Source organism: Thalassophryne amazonica, chromosome 10 (assembly GCF_902500255.1).
Source record: "Thalassophryne amazonica chromosome 10, fThaAma1.1, whole genome shotgun sequence".
Classification (NCBI taxonomy): domain Eukaryota; kingdom Metazoa; phylum Chordata; class Actinopteri; order Batrachoidiformes; family Batrachoididae; genus Thalassophryne; species Thalassophryne amazonica.
The window spans coordinates 98,433,666-98,450,273 of record NC_047112.1 but is presented as its reverse complement, the minus strand read 5'-3'; the positions used below and the strand labels follow the sequence as shown (position 1 = coordinate 98,450,273).

The following is a 16,608-nucleotide window of genomic DNA, read 5'->3' as shown; positions in this document are numbered from 1 at the left end:
CAACTGTTTTATCAAGTCATGATAATGTAAACATGACAAATAATTACCTTTTTAGATGGCTCAAAATGCTTTCTGCAGCTTGTTAGGCGCACACGTGTGCGAACTGCTCCGGCTGCAGCCTCCTCTGTGATTCAGGAAGTGATTAGAACAGTTTCAACAGCCAATTTGCAGAAAAAAAAAGATTAATCCACCACAAAATAATTGATTCATATATGCAGCATCCAGCACAGAGTATGTGGCAGCCAGTAGAACAAAGAATGGCGTCCAGCTGTGAACACAGCGGGTCGGATCGTCACGACGACGTTCATGCTGTTGCGTGAATTAAAAACAGGCTCGTGTCAGGACACCTTTTGGCTTCATACTGTTGTAAGGCTTCCCAAAGTCTCCTGTATTTTTCAAGCGTGTTTCATCTCGCTGCCTGCATCCTTCTCTTAAGAACCCACAGAGAAAGCAGCAAGGACACCATCACCTCGATGTTCTCCATTGTTTATGTGTCGCGTTTACATAGACGTCACGGCAGTATCGCGCAATACCCACGTTGAGGAGGTTCTCAATTGTAATGGAAAAGGATATGCCCGGCACTAAAACGAAGTAGAGTCGAGTCAAGCAGAGTAGTGTCAGACCTTTATGAAATAGGGCTGTGAAATAAAAATTGTGAAATCTGAGGAAAATTTGCAGGGGGTCTGCGGTCTAGGGCCCTGTGGGGCCCCAGAATTAAATGGTAAATGGACTGCATTTATATAGCGCTTTTCCATCTGAATCAGACGCTCAAAGCGCTTTACAATAATGCCTCACATTCACCCCGATGTCAGGGTGCTGCCATACAAGGCGCTCACTACACACCGGGAGCAATAGGGGATTAAAGGCCTTGCCCAAGGGCCCTTAGTGATTTTGCAGTCAGGTGGGGATTTGAACCCATGATCTTCTGGACTCAAGCCCAACACTTTAGCCACTAGACCATCACCTCCCAGAATTACATTTTTATCTAATGATACATTTTCAGCATCTCCTGGAAGAACAAATCTCAAAATTAGTGCATATTTAAATGATCCTTTATTCAACCTTTATTTGACCTGTCAATGATAATGTTGAAATAACAGAATATAACATGGAAGTAGGACCTGGAATGAATTTCCTTTTGAGTGTTAAACCAAATTATGCATTAACTCAGAACAGATAAACTACATGAAATTCATGAAGACTATTAAAGCATTTCAAAAATCACAGCTAAAGCTTGGAGAATACTTGGAAAATCATGGTAAAATATCAATAACATACCTTATAGTAAAAAGTCACATATTCTTGTGTAAATTCATGTAGCCTAAATCCATTCAAAGTCACAATGTCTTTTTTCCAATAAAATAAAGTCTAGATTACTGAAAAAAAAAGTCACATAATCTTGTCTAAAATCGTGTTTGAACAGCACAATGTTTATTTTCCAGAGAGAGAAAAATTCTTACTGTTTCCTGAGTGCACAGTTCGCTTTTTCCGTTTCTTTTATCTTTCAGGTGTGTTCATGAAGCCAGCAACAATTCCACAGATTCTTGTCGAACAGTCTTTCTCGCCATCTTCTCTGTCCGACGTCGGTCCGTGACACGGACATGCTGCACATTTCTTTCAAAAACTTCAGAGCTCTAAAGGTTTGCAATGTCCACATGCTACGTTTAGCTTAAGCGTCGCACAGGAGCCACACAGCGTCGCCGCAGCAACCAACCAGCCCCGCTTTACAACTGTCGCAACAGCCACGCTTTGAGAGAGGGATTTTTCTCCTCGAAACTCCGTGGATCCGAGGACACTGATTTGTATCTGTAACACACAGATCAGTGTCTGCGGACTTACAGTGAGGAAAATAAGGATTTTGAACACCTTGCGGTTTTGCAAGTTCTCCCACTTAGAAATCATGGAGGGGTCTGAAATTTTCATTTTAAGTGCATGTCCACTGTGAGAGACATAATCTAAAAAAAAATAAAAAAAAAATCTGGAAATCACAATGTATGATTTTTTAAATAATTTATTTGTATGCTACTGCTGCAAATAAGTATTTGAACCCCTATCAACCAGCAAGAATTATGTCTCTTTAAGAAGCCCTCTTATTCCGCACTCTTTACCTGTATTAATTGCACCTGTTTGAACTTGTTACCTGTATAAAAGACACCTGCTCACACAATCAATCACACTCCAACCTGTCCACCATAGCCAAGACCAAAGAGCTGTCTAAGGACACCAGGGACAAAACTGTAGACCTGCACAAGGCTGGGATGGACTACAGGACAACAGGCAAGCAGCTTGGTAGAAGACAACAACTGTTATGATTATTGATTAGAAAGTGGAAGAAACACAAGATGACTGTCAATCTCCCTCGGTCTGGGATTCCATGTAAGATCTCACTTTGTGGGGTAAGGATGATTCTGAGAAAGCTCAGAACTACACAGGAGGACCTGGTCAATGACCTGAAGAGAGCTGGGACCAAAGTCACAAAGATTACATTAGTAACATGATGCTGTCATGGTTTAAAATCCTGCAGGGCAGCAAGGTCCCCCTGCTCAAGCCAGCACATGTCCAGGCCCGTTTGAAGTTCACCAGTGATCATCTGGATGATCCAGAGGAGGCATGGGAGAAGGTCATGTGGTCAGATGAGACCAGAATAGAGCTTTTTGGAATCAACTCCACTTACCATGTTTAGAGGATGAGAACAACCCCAAGAAAACCATCCCAACCGTGAAGCATGGGGGTGGAAACATCATACTCTGGTGGTGCTCTTCTGCAAAGGGGACAGGACGACTGTACCGTATCGAAGGGAGGATGGATGGGGTCATGTATTGTGAGATTTTGGCAAAAAACCTCCTTCCCTCAGTAAGAGCATTGAAGATGGGTCAGGGCTGGGTCTTTCAGCATGACAATGAGCCAAAACGCACAGAAAGGGCAACTATGGAGGGGCTCCATAAGAAACATTTCAAGGTCCTGGAGTGGCCTGGCCAGTCTCCAGACCTGAACTCAATAGAACATCTTTGGAGGGAGCTGAAACTCCAAACCTGAAAGATCTAGAGAAGATCTGTTTGGAGGAGTGGACCAAAATCCCTGCTGCAATGTGTGCAAACCTGGTGAAAAGCTACAGGAAATGTTTAACCTTTGTAATTGCAAACAAAGCCTACCGTACCAAATATTAACACTGATTTTCACAGGTGTTCAAATACTTATATGCAGCAGTAACATACAAATAAATTATATATATATAAAAAAAAAATCATACACAGCGATTTCCAGATTTTTTTTTTTTTTGATTATGTCTCTCACAGTGGACATGCACCTAAGATGAAAATTTCAGACCCCTCCATGATGTCCAAGTGGGAAAACTTGCAAAATCACAGGGTGTTCAAATACTTATTTTCCTCACTGTATTTGCACGATGTTATAAAAAAAGAAAAGAAAGAACACTTTGCGACAGACATTTAAAAAAAATAAAGTCAGTGACGATCACGATTACAGAGTAAAAAAAAAAAAAAAAAAGACTAACACCCCCCTCCTCCCCATGATGAAATCCACAGAATTTTGTGGATCCGCAGAGTTTTCACAGCCCTGATAAAAGGAAAAGGACCTTTAAGCTCCTTTCACACAAGGGCCAACGCAGAATTGCGTATTGTGGCGTACAGTCTACGCTGAGTTATGCAGCACTACGCCAGGTTTAAGCCACTCTATGCAGAGGTTTTGCTCCCTATGGAGCAGTATGCTGAGGTCTTCGCGAGGAGGACCTTTTTTTTTTTTGGCAAGTCTGCGCAACACGGCGCTACTGCATGCAAACCTGTGCAACACTGATCTACTGTACACATCCAAAACTGAGTGTGCGCATACAGACTTTTAAAGTGCCAGTCGACCGCGATCAGGTTTGATCAAACCTCAATAAGGGCTGTGACTCTCCAAAACTGAGTGTGCGCATACAGACTTTTAAAGTGCCAGTCGACCGCGATCAGGTTTGATCAAACCTCAATAAGGGCTGTGACTCTAAACTTAAACACCATCGCTGACGGTGTGATCAGGTCTGATCACACCTGATTTTGGTCGACTGGCGCTTTAAAAGTTTAAATTATCACAGCGCTTCAATATTCAGGTCATATCAGACCTGATCAGAAAGCAACCAGAGCTTTAAAAGATGAAAGAGTCACAGGACTTCGTTCACTGCAGCGTTTACCACAGCCAGACTCATCAGCATTCTGTACGCAATGAAAATGATCAACCAAGACAAAAAAAACAAATAAATAAAATAAAGTTAAATTACTATGTTTCTGACCCGCACCACACCGTGCAGTACTGACCTGAATCACTCGGTGGCAATGGGGGTGTCGGTACATGCTGGTCGACAAGGTGTAACAACTGCATTAATGTGTGCTAGCGTTTTTAATGAATGGTTTGACAAAGCAACCATACGCTACTATAAGCAAGTCTAGGAACGCAACCAAACCCCATCACACACTAGCCTACACAGGGACTACACCAAACGTGCAATTTTCCAGCTTACCTCATACGCATTTTAGCGCAACTGTATGCAAGCCCAGTGTGAAAGGGACTTTAGAGAGCACATACCACCACTAGGTATTTGATGAACTCGATGCCCATAGGCTTCATGCTCAGCTTCCCTGGGTTTTTATTGTAATTATTACAAGGTTAGTCAGACAAACTCTTGATGGTTATGGACCAGCAGGTATGAAACCAGTATGGTGGAGGGATATTGCTGAAAGAGTTGTACCATTGTCTTGTTGGGGGAGATATAGATAGTCAATGCCAACAAAGAGTTCACCAAAAAAAAACCTCAATGTAGGAGTTTGAGTGGATTGAAAAGTTTAAATCAGATATAAAATATCTTTGACAACTTTTATAGATGGAGCACGTGGTGAATATTTATTGAAATGGAATGAATCGTGTATCCGAAGCAACTCGTTCCAGGGATTGTTAACTCCAGATGGATGAATGACACTAACAAAAGCTCATCTGACTTTTCGGTGGATGAGCATAAAGAATATTACAACAACAGTTGAAGTCTTGTGTTTTCCCACTCAGGATTCTTTGCTCTGTTTGACAAAGGAAAAAGAGGAAAACAAAACTGAAGTTGCATAATCCCAGAGCACAGAATACTGGAAAATGATGTACAATTTAAATTTAATTTTATTCTTTTGACATACTTTGTAATGCATTGCATATTTGATAAAATATGTAACACTGATTTAATCATTCAAGCCATAACCTAAAATAGAAATCATTCGACTGAGCTGTTTCTGTGACTCTTTACAGAGGTTGTACAGAAAGAGCTGAAGATGCCCGAAACTCCCATCACTCATGTTTACATTACGATCCAGTACGTGTGAGAATATAGGTGGAAAGATCCAACAATAAACTGGCCAATTGACACAGATATTGTTCGTGACATGGCACCAAAGTTTCAAATATGAGGAACAATATGTAAAAGATGGTAATTGGACACTTGATGACTCAATAGCTCTTTCGATTCAAACAGAGATGTCTTTGCAGGTATTTGTATAACATCTCAGACAACATAACAGACTGACTGGTAAACAGCATTCTTAGCTTCCACACATCATATTGCAATGATTGTGAGAAATACTGAGTTTAAGTTTTACCGTATGGCAAAATTCAGGGTTTGCATTTATATTACCCAACTTATCGAGGCTTAATGAGCAAAAGCCCAGCAAAGCACATTTTAATATGCACCATATTGGCTCGAATATGGGAGTATTTTTTTGTTATCACCAACTGCTAACGAGAGGTATGCATGCCCATCATCAACAGGCTAATATCATGGTCTTAAATGCAATTTACATTATGGTGCCAAATGTCACTTGTCTGCAATTTAACACCACAATCATTCACACAACTTTAACAAAATCACCACAAGAACCAGAATAACATTCACAAATAACACATTAAATCAGCATTTACAATGACATATTTTACAGTTATCCCAGAAATCCTTGTAGCTGCTGTGCCAGTGATATTCATTTCTGACCACTGTGCTGGCTATTTTGACACATGCTCAAAACCTCTCTTGTTGTCTCCAGGTCCGAATTTTAAACAATATGTGATGGTTCATGTCTCTGGTGTTTGCCTTTTGTTACGACGTCTCTTTTATAACAGCTACTTAATGTCTCCTCATGCTCGCCAGTGTTTCTCATACATGGCATTGTTCCGCAAGTCTGACAGACAGTCACAGAAGGAGTGATTACTGTTAACCACAACGTAGATCAGCTTCTAGATGTTTTGTGCTATTGGATAAGCTGAACTAAACTAATGGCTAAGATAAGCGAGGCTACTGGGAGAAGTCTGAAGATTGAGAAATGCTGTTTTCCTGTGGACAAAAGACTGAACCATACGGTGAAATTTGACGTGTGTGTGTGTGTACACACACACACACACAAGTGAAATCAGAGACACCACTTTCAAGCTATGCAATCATTACCTCTGCCAAAGAGGTTATGTTTTCAGTTGCGTTTGTTTGTTTGTCAGCAGAATAACTCAAAACGTTTTGAACAGATTTTGATTCAATTTTGTGGAGTGGTTGGAAATGACGAGAGGAACAAGTGATTAAATTTTAGTGGTGATCCAGATCCCGATCCGGATCCCAATGCTAACGCGTTAGCATATCTATGGCATTTTCAATGTTAAAAGTTAGCATTAAGCAGTTGCAGCTGTCATCACGTTCGGGTGCATTTGTTTTCAAATTGTAATATTTCTTAAATTTATTTTTGTTTATATATTAATAATCTAATGATTATTATATACAATTTTAGACAAAGAGACAAAAAGAAATAGATCACTGTGTCAAGGAGGGAATCTCTTTAAGGTCAGTGACCCTATGGCCTTGTTTAGAGAAGTGTTTCATGAATGTTAAAAAATTCATATATTTGCAGTTTAGTTGAATAATAAATTGAATTTTGTCTCTTATTTGTTTTTGTCTATAAGCACATGCAATATCAATATCAGTGCTCAGATGACAGCAGCTTCTGGGAAAGGTGCACGTTGCAATAAACTGTAATGCCAAGCGCTAAGGATACATGCTATCGAGTCACAGCAGATGAAACTTTTTTTTTTTTTTTTTACTACTGAGCAAACATCATTGTTAGACTTTTTTAGGTTCAATGATTCCACGGCGTGTAGATGTTATGGCATCAGTGACCCCATGGCCTTGGCGGAGGTTTGCACTCTCTGAGTGCTTCTAGTTTGAAACATGTTTCAGGCATCCATTTCATAATGAGCAGATAGTTGCACAAAAACAATAAAGTTTATCAGTTTGAACATTAAATATCTTGTCTTTGTGGTGTATTCAATTGAATATAGGTTGAAGAAGATTTGCAAATCACTGTATTCTGTTTTTATTTACATTTTATACAACATCCCAACTTCATTGGAATTGGGGTTGTAGTATCATCAGTAAACATTCAGACAATAGAAATTATGGCCTCAAGCAAGTCATTGCAAACAAAACAGGTCCTAAAGCACTTCTTGGTGGTTATGATGCCACTAACTACTGACCACCTTAATAATTCTCCATTCACTCCAACACCTTCCCAATGGCCACCCCAAAACCACTTGATCCAACTGTGGATTCTGCTGTAAAAACCATATCCACATAGCTAAAGCTAAATCTTAGCCAATAGTTTGGTTTCAAAGATGAAGTAGTAAGAACAAAGTGGTGTAACATGCCCTGCTGCTTATAAAACCATGCCAACAATCTGGACAATACCCCAAGTATTTTGTCCTGATGTATTGATTCAAACATTTCAACAAACATGTCACACTCACTGATCTATAGTTTTTGAAATCAGAGTTCTTGAGCTTCTCCCCCCCCCCCTTTCTGTTATTTTTACACTGTTGCAATGGACAGATCTCACATTAATTGCGGAAGGTAAGACTGCCATTATTATCTTGGCATAAGTTGGTGTTCTGCAACCCCAGCTTCGTATTACATTATATATATATACACATACATACATACACACACACACATTACAGTATTACATAATAACTTCTAGTTATTATTGCAGTCTTACTGAGACAATTTTTTTGTTGTTTTCTGAATACACCGCAGATTTATAAAGAGGCAGAGACAGACACATGTTGATCGCAAGAATTTGATTTGAAAGACAAATTAAAGCCATATTACATTTGGAGACAAAAAACAAACCAGATTGAATGTGTGTACTGGTTTAAGTCATGAAATGGACTGTAGCTGAACACATGTGGAGTGACATTCAAGCAACCAATGTTCTCTTTTATGGCTAAAAGTAACTGAATCTGTGTGCATTTTTCAGACATTGTATGAAAATGGCATTTCTAATTTTATTTCTTCATTTTTTTTTTTATCAGCTACATCAGGACTCGCACAAGTTAAAGAGTTGGAAGTAATGATTCATAATCTGGTAATATATTTTTTTAAAAGATAAGTGTTGATTGGAGTGCGATATGCCCTTTAAGTTCATATTTCGGAAGAAAAATGAACTACTTTCATTTATTCTTCCAAATGTTCTGGATGGAATAAAGTCATCATATAGCTTCAACTGGCTGGCTCACTGCTACACAAGTGCCTCGCACAGACAGCCGAGCTGACCCCGCCTCCTGCAGTGAGCAGAGACACAGGGGCAAAAGCAACACTACTTGATTAAATGTAAGTGACCTTTATGAAAACAAACACGCATGTAAAGCACAATATAGAGGCCAGTAAAATGATCCCGTTTATTTTTATATATCGAATTCTAAGTTGATATAGTAATTGGCGTGAATGGAGATCCCCAGATACATACACACAAAACCAGATAGATGATGTGACAATTACCCATAGATGGAGAAGAATCATCATGGATGTTCACACCTATAGAGGGGAAGATACTGGATCCGACCACTCACTAGTAGTGGCTAAACTTGAACTAGAATAACCAGAGTGAAGCGTAACAGTTTGCAAAAGGCATCTCGCTATGACACATCAAAACCTCAAACATGGGGAAGACGAGTGATTTTAGCAACAATCTCAAGGGCAGATGTCAGCAACCAACAACTGAAGCACGGAAAGCCACCAGGCCCTTAAAACATACCACCACAGGAAATCGAGACTAATATAGAGGTGATTGTAAACAAAGTGTCTTCTGCAGGATATATGGGAAAAAGAACCCCAGGATACATACTGAAAGTAGTTTAAATATGTAGATGAGAAGGTTTAATATGTATGAACCACAAGTGACTGCCAAAACTGGAGAGAAATCAGAGTGTTGTCACTACCTAGCAAGTTCATTACAAGAATCACCCTAGGAAGAATGCAAGAAGCTGTTGATGCAAGGCTACACAAGGACCAGGCAGGATTTTGTCCAAGCAGCATCATGCACTGATCAAACACCAAATTTATCGATCATCACTGAACAGTCTATTGAATGGAAATCACCATTATGCCTTCAACTTCAAGAAAAACTTTCAAATGATCCACAGGCCAACCCAACAAAGTGTGTGCAAGTAGGTGAAGTCGAGGCATCAATGTAAAGAGCTTTTAGCTTCTGATTCAGATGGAAAAGCGCTATATAAATGCAGTACATTTATTTACAATCTGATATATCAAAGCAGGAATTATCATTTTGTATACAGTCCTTGATGTTAACCTTAACTTTGTCATAATGAGGCATCTGACCTTGAAATACACTTGCAATATCATCCCAAAGTCATCTCTAAGGGCCCCATCACACATAGCAAGAATGAGCACGAATGAAACTGAATCAGGCCCATTTTTGGGGGGATGGGGGGGCAATTCGTGCCACATCTGGGAGGGAATAAGAAATGCGTAAGAATGCCGTCCAATTACTCATATTGTGCTGTCCGACCCACCATCGAATGATCCCTGCACATGCTGTGTGTAATGTCTCCAGAACGCAGTTCAAATGTAGGTGTAACAAAGTACAAATGCCAAAATGCTGTCAGAATGCAGCATGATTAATACCCACCATCACACCAGAGGCTGAATGAACCCAAATGCAGTCCGAATGGAAATTCAGACCACATTCGGGAAGTGTCGAGGTGCAGACAAAAATGTCAGACAGCATTCTGAGAGCAGTCTAAACAGTTGGGCACAGTTGTGTGGTGATATAGAGCACATGCTCTCTACTTTCAAGGTGTTTGAGGTGGAAAATGTCAAACGCCGATCAAAGTGCAGTCTGACTGCAATCTAAATATTCGAGTTGGCACCCCAACAATATTCAAAGCAATCTGATTGCTGTTGGGGATGAATTTAAAGCGGGCCACGTCACATCCAGCCAGAATGGTCCTCCTCCACAGCAGCTACAGGGTACAATTATCACCACCACAACATCATTACAAATGCCATCATTTACTGGCCGTATATGAGCCGGATGACAATATATATATTTAGAGGAATACATCATGTGCTCAGATCCATATACAATGAGGCAAATAAGTATTTAATCCACTGTCGAATTGCAAGTTTTCCCACCTACAAAGAATGGACAAGTCTGTAATTTTTAAATCGTGGGTGCACTTCAACTGTGAGAGAACAAAAAAAAAAAAAAAAAAAAAAACAGAAAATCACATGATTTTTAAGTAATTAATTTTCATTTTATTGCATGAAATAAGTATTTGATACGATACAACAGAAATACAGACCTTAATATTTGCTACATTTGTTTGCAATTACAGAAGTCAGATGTTTCCTGTAGTTCTTGACAAGGTTTGCACACACTGCAGCAGGGATTTTGGTCCACTCCTCCATACAGTACTCCTCCATACAGTTCTCCTCCAGATCTTTCAGGTTTCGAGTTTCAGCTCCCTCCAAAGATTTTCTATTGAGTTCAGGTCTGGAGACCGGACATGTCGGCACAATTTCACGTGCCTGTCCATGGCAAATTTCCCTCGAACGTGATCAGATTGTTTCAAATGCTGTTTTCACACCATGAGAATATTTACAATGCAGACAGAATGCAGTTAGAGTCCACCTCGACTGCTGTACGATATATTTCCACCTCAACAATTGGGTGCATTTGCTCAACATTCGGGCTGGCTGTACAACTATGCCGGACTATTTTAAATGCACCTTGACACTTCCCGAATATTGGTCGAATTTCCATTCAGACTCATTCGGCCTCTAGTGTGATGGGGGTATAAGACATACACAAATGTTTTAATTTTCACAAGAAACCTTTGTGGCATTATTTTTGTTGGAAGGCTAGTCTTTGGATACTGCAAATAACTAGAAATGAAGTAATGCTGATTGTATATCTACATTTTTCTCAAGGAGTCTCACAACAGGACAATTTTGGAGCCCTCATATGTTACCAGCTAGTACTCCTTGTGGATGCGAGTTTGTACAATACAGGTTTTACATTAATGCTCTCAAGGTTGATGACAACACTATTATTTATTAATTATTTATTTTAGTCCATGTAAGAAACACAATGAATGAACCAGTAGTAGCACACTGAGAATAACAATCCTCATTAATAATTTGTTACAAGTATAATGAAAAACTGTAGTTTTAAAATCTGCAAAATGCAATTTATACTTGTCCATTCAATGTCAGATTTTACAAATAGACTAACAATTTGACTTTGGTAAAATCTGTAAGGCTTTTTGTCATGTAGTGATGAATAATCAAAAATCAATCATTTTATCCATTTCATTTATCAGGGTTTGCATTAGAGGTTTTGACCACCGTGTCCTGGGGCACAGTAGGTATTGAAAATGTGAGTTCCAAGGTCCAGCACTGTCCCAGCACCTCGAGGCTTTGCCACCTTACACAAGCGCTGAATTCAGTACAACCAGAGCTGCTAATTTCAGGAGTTACTCAAATGTGCTGCAGTGTGCTAAGAAAGGTGGAAAATGATGCCATGAAAGAATAGTGTGTCCAAGATTAGAATCGGCTGGAAATGTGCTAAGATCTTTTTGATCTAATAGCCAGGGGCTAGATTTGATCTAATCTAGCCCCAATTTGAGCCAATTTAATTTAAATATGATGCATACTTCATATTTCATTATTTTGTTATATTTCATGTCATATATCAGTCATAAGTAATGTTAAAATAAATTAATATTGGATGGATATTCTGTTTGTCTGGTATCCATTCTACTGCCTTTTACAGATCTATGCACAACACACAGCCTGTTGTGGAAAGGAGAGAAGCTGACACCAGCAAGGAGAATCAAAGAAAACAGACAATGTTAATTGAAAAAATCAATTTTTGAAAGGACATCCAGTGCATTTTCAAATGGGCGTCATTATCCGCATCCTGAGGACATAGTACATTTTATATCTTGGGTCCAGCCTTGATAATTTTGCATCAGGACATCAGCATGAACCCTGTTTATAAATGATCACATACCAAACATTCTGTCCACTAGTTAACTCCAAATAAAATATTTAGGTTATTTATATTACATGTACTACATTTCTATTCCAATACGAACTGCCAGCTGTCACCCTGTCAATGAGTGTCTTATACTCATTGGTGTCACATTCACTTGGTGTTGTGGCTGTTGTCTCAGTCTGCTCTGACTGTGTTAATAATGCCTCTGTGAGAGAGACCTTTGATTTAGAGCTTCACTCTGTGACTGGAAACTGCCCCAGAGGTGATACTTTATTGGTCACGGGTGATTGCAATAAAACCATTGGCTGGCGACAAGGACTGCATTAGTCCACGTGGATCTGATAACCGTGGTCGACTTTCAAGGTTGCAAAGGGAGCTGAGAAGGTGGGCAGTGATGGCCCTAAAAGTGGACAAGGAGGTGCTTGTTGGAGGAATTTGAGATCAGGTGACATACCACCTTTGGTTTAGTGACCAAAAATGTACCTATTTATAGAGGAATCAAAGCATGTTGCTCCTACAAACAGACACCTCATCCACTACAGTTATGGTGGAAGACCGTTCAGTCCTGACAGGTGCCTCTGCTGTACAGCTACTTTGAGTGTGTGTATAAGACTGATCCTCCTGCAGGATTTTAGACATCTGTGGTGCCAGGGTTCTTGTGGCTGATTTTCCTGTCAACTGTGACTCACTGAGTGTTGGTGAGATCTCAAAAGCAATGAAACAGTTGAGGGCAAGGAAACCTCCAGAGATCTGCAGCATTGGAACAGAGTTCCTTTAGGCAGGTAGATATGTTGTTCTTCTGGCATTGTAAACAATCTTTATTTCAATCTTTAAAATGGGTATCATCCTTACAGATGGCAAGAAAGGATTTACTGTCCTAATCTGAAAAGGGGTGACTGCACGTATTGTAGTAACTATAGGTGTATAACACTGTTCTCTGTGCTGGGGAAGATGCTTTCAAGGATTATTCTCAATAAGACTCAGTAAATTATCTGAAGTATTGCAATGTATAGCAGTAAAAACATACCATGGCCTATGTATCATACACAAGCTCTTTGCCAATAACCAGCACAGCTACACCACAGCAATTTGCAGCTGTCATGGAAATAAAACACTGTTTTACACAATGTTTACCTTAGTTATGAGCAGAGGTTCTCTGTGTTCTAGTCCTCCCCTGAGTGTAAATCCCCATGGTGCACCTCCTGAAAGAAAGACATCAACCAGCTTACAGCTCTCTCCTTCTCTGCTCCTGTGCGCCACATCTCCTGATCTCTCCTGCATCACTTGCCAAAGGCTCTCCTCCCCTGTATAGTGCGGTTCATCTGCGCCATCCATTGCACTGTGAAAGAGACACAGAAAAACAAATTATCAATATCATCTGAAATTAATTCCCCCCACCATTCACCTGCAAACAAGTGCAGGTGAATATGAAAAAAGTGCCATCCTGCTTCATTCGCTTGAGCTTTATTGTGTCAAAGCCAAGTCAACATGAACGTCTTGAAGCATTTATTTTGAATCAGTTGGTGATGTACTGAGGCCTCATCCAGCACAGCTCTTGATGTTTTCCTTTTTGATACAAAGCCCGAGCAATCATCAATCAATTAATCAATCAATTTTTTTATATAGCGCCAAATCACAACAAACAGTTGCCCCAAGGCGCTTTATATTGTAAGGCAAGGCCATACAATAATTATGTAAAACCCCAACGGTCAAAACGACCCCCTGTGAGCAAGCACTTGGCTACAGTGGGAAGGAAAAACTCCCTTTTAACAGGAAGAAACCTCCAGCAGAACCAGGCTCAGGGAGGGGCAGTCTTCTGCTGGGACTGGTTGGGGCTGAGGGAGAGAACCAGGAAAAAGACATGCTGTGGAGGGGAGCAGAGATCGATCACTAATGATTAAATGCAGAGTGGTGCATACAGAGCAAAAAGAGAAAGAAACAGTGCATCATGGGAACCCCCCAGCAGTCTACGTCTATAGCAGCATAACTAAGGGATGGTTCAGGGTCACCTGATCCAGCCTAACTATAAGCTTTAGCAAAAAGGAAAGTTTAAGCCTAATCTTAAAAGTAGAGAGGGTGTCTGTCTCCCTGATCTGAATTGGGAGTTGGTTCCACAGGAGAGGAGCCTGAAAGCTGAAGGCTCTGCCTCCCATTCTACTCTTACAAACCCTAGGAACTACAAGTAAGCCTGCAGTCTGACAGCGAAGCGCTCTATTGGGGTGATATGGTACTACGAGGTCCCTAAGATAAGATGGGACCTGATTATTCAAAACCTTATAAGTAAGAAGAAGAATTTTAAATTCTATTCTAGAATTAACAGGAAGCCAATGAAGAGAGGCCAATATGGGTGAGATATGCTCTCTCCTTCTAGTCCCCGTCAGTACTCTAGCTGCAGCATTTTGAATTAACTGAAGGCTTTTTAGGGAACTTTAGGACAACCTGATAATAATGAATTACAATAGTCCAGCCTAGAGGAAATAAATGCATGAATTAGTTTTTCAGCATCACTCTGAGACAAGACCTTTCTGATTTTAGAGATATTGCGTAAATGCAAAAAAGCAGTCCTACATATTTGTTTAATATGCGCTTTGAATGACATATCCTGATCAAAAATGACTCCAAGATTTCTCACAGTATTACTAGAGGTCAGGGTAATGCCATCCAGAGTAAGGATCTGGTTAGACACCATGTTTCTAAGATTTGTGGGGCCAAGTACAATAACTTCAGTTTTATCTGAGTTTAAAAGCAGGAAATTAGAGGTCATCCATGTCTTTATGTCTGTAAGACAATCCTGCAGTTTAGCTAATTGGTGTGTGTCCTCTGGCTTCATGGATAGATAAAGCTGGGTATCATCTGCGTAACAATGAAAATTTAAGCAATACCGTCTAATAATACTGCCTAAGGGAAGCATGTATAAAGTGAATAAAATTGGTCCTAGCACAGAACCTTGTGGAACTCCATAATTAACTTTAGTCTGTGAAGAAGATTCCCCATTTACATGAACAAATTGTAATCTATTAGACAAATATGATTCAAACCACCGCAGCGCAGTGCCTTTAATACCTATGGCATGCTCTAATCTCTGTAATAAAATTTTATGGTCAACAGTATCAAAAGCAGCACTGAGGTCTAAAAGAACAAGCACAGAGATGAGTCCACTGTCCGAGGCCATAAGAAGATCATTTGTAACCTTCACTAATGCTGTTTCTGTACTATGATGAATTCTAAAACCTGACTGAAACTCTTCAAATAGACCATTCCTCTGCAGATGATCAGTTAGCTGTTTTACAACTACCCTTTCAAGAATTTTTGAGAGAAAAGGAAGGTTGGAGATTGGCCTATAATTAGCTAAGATAGCTGGTCAAGTGATGGCTTTTTAAGTAATGGTTTAATTACTGCCACCTTAAAGCCTGTGGTACATAGCCAACTAACAAAGATAGACTGATCATATTTAAGATCGAAGCATTAAATAATGGTAGGGCTTCCTTGAGCAGCCTGGTAGGAATGGGGTCTAATAAACATGTTGATGGTTTGGATGAAGTAACTAATGAGAATAACTCAGACAGAACAATCGGAGAGAAAGAGTCTAACCAAATACCGGCATCACTGAAAGCAGCCAAAGATAACGATACGTCTTTGGGATGGTTATGAGTAATTTTTTCTCTAATAGTTAAAATTTTGTTAGCAAAGAAAGTCATGAAGTCATTACTAGTTAAAGTTAATGGAATACTCAGCTCAATAGAGCTCTGACTCTTTGTCAGCCTGGCTACAGTGCTGAAAAGAAACCTGGGGTTGTTCTTATTTTCTTCAATTAGTGATGAGTAGAAAGATGTCCTAGCTTTACGGAGGGCTTTTTATAGAGCAACAGACTCTTTTTCCAGGCTAAGTGAAGATCTTCTAAATTAGTGAGACGCCATTTCCTCTCCAACTACGGGTTATCGGCTTTAAGCTACGAGTTTGTGAGTTATACCACGAGTCAGACACTTCTGATTTAAAGCTCTCTTTTTCAGAGGAGCTACAGCATCCAAAGTTTGTCTTCAATGAGGATGTAAAACTATTGACGAGATACTCTATGTCCCTTATAGAGTTTAGGTAGCTACTCTGCACTGTGTTGGTAATGGCATTAGAGAACATAAAGAAGGAATCATATCCTTAAACCTAGTTACAGCGCTTTCTGAAAGACTTCTAGTGTAATGAAACTTATTCCCCACTGCTGGGTAGTCCATCAGAGTAAATGTAAATGTTA

The 16,608-nt window shown here is 39.8% G+C and overlaps 1 protein-coding gene across 1 annotated transcript in view; it reads right to left on the bottom strand.

Annotated features, from left to right (window-relative positions):
* The window catches only part of shroom2a (shroom family member 2a), a 126,258-nt gene extending 112,555 nt beyond the window's left edge, over positions 1–13,703 (bottom strand). Inside the window, exon 1 of the mRNA XM_034180587.1 lies at positions 13,497–13,703. Within this exon, the coding sequence (XP_034036478.1) occupies positions 13,497–13,697 (201 nt within the window). The 5' untranslated portion in view covers positions 13,698–13,703. The remainder of the gene's footprint in view (positions 1–13,496) is intronic.
* Positions 13,704–16,608: the final 2,905 nt, after the last annotated feature.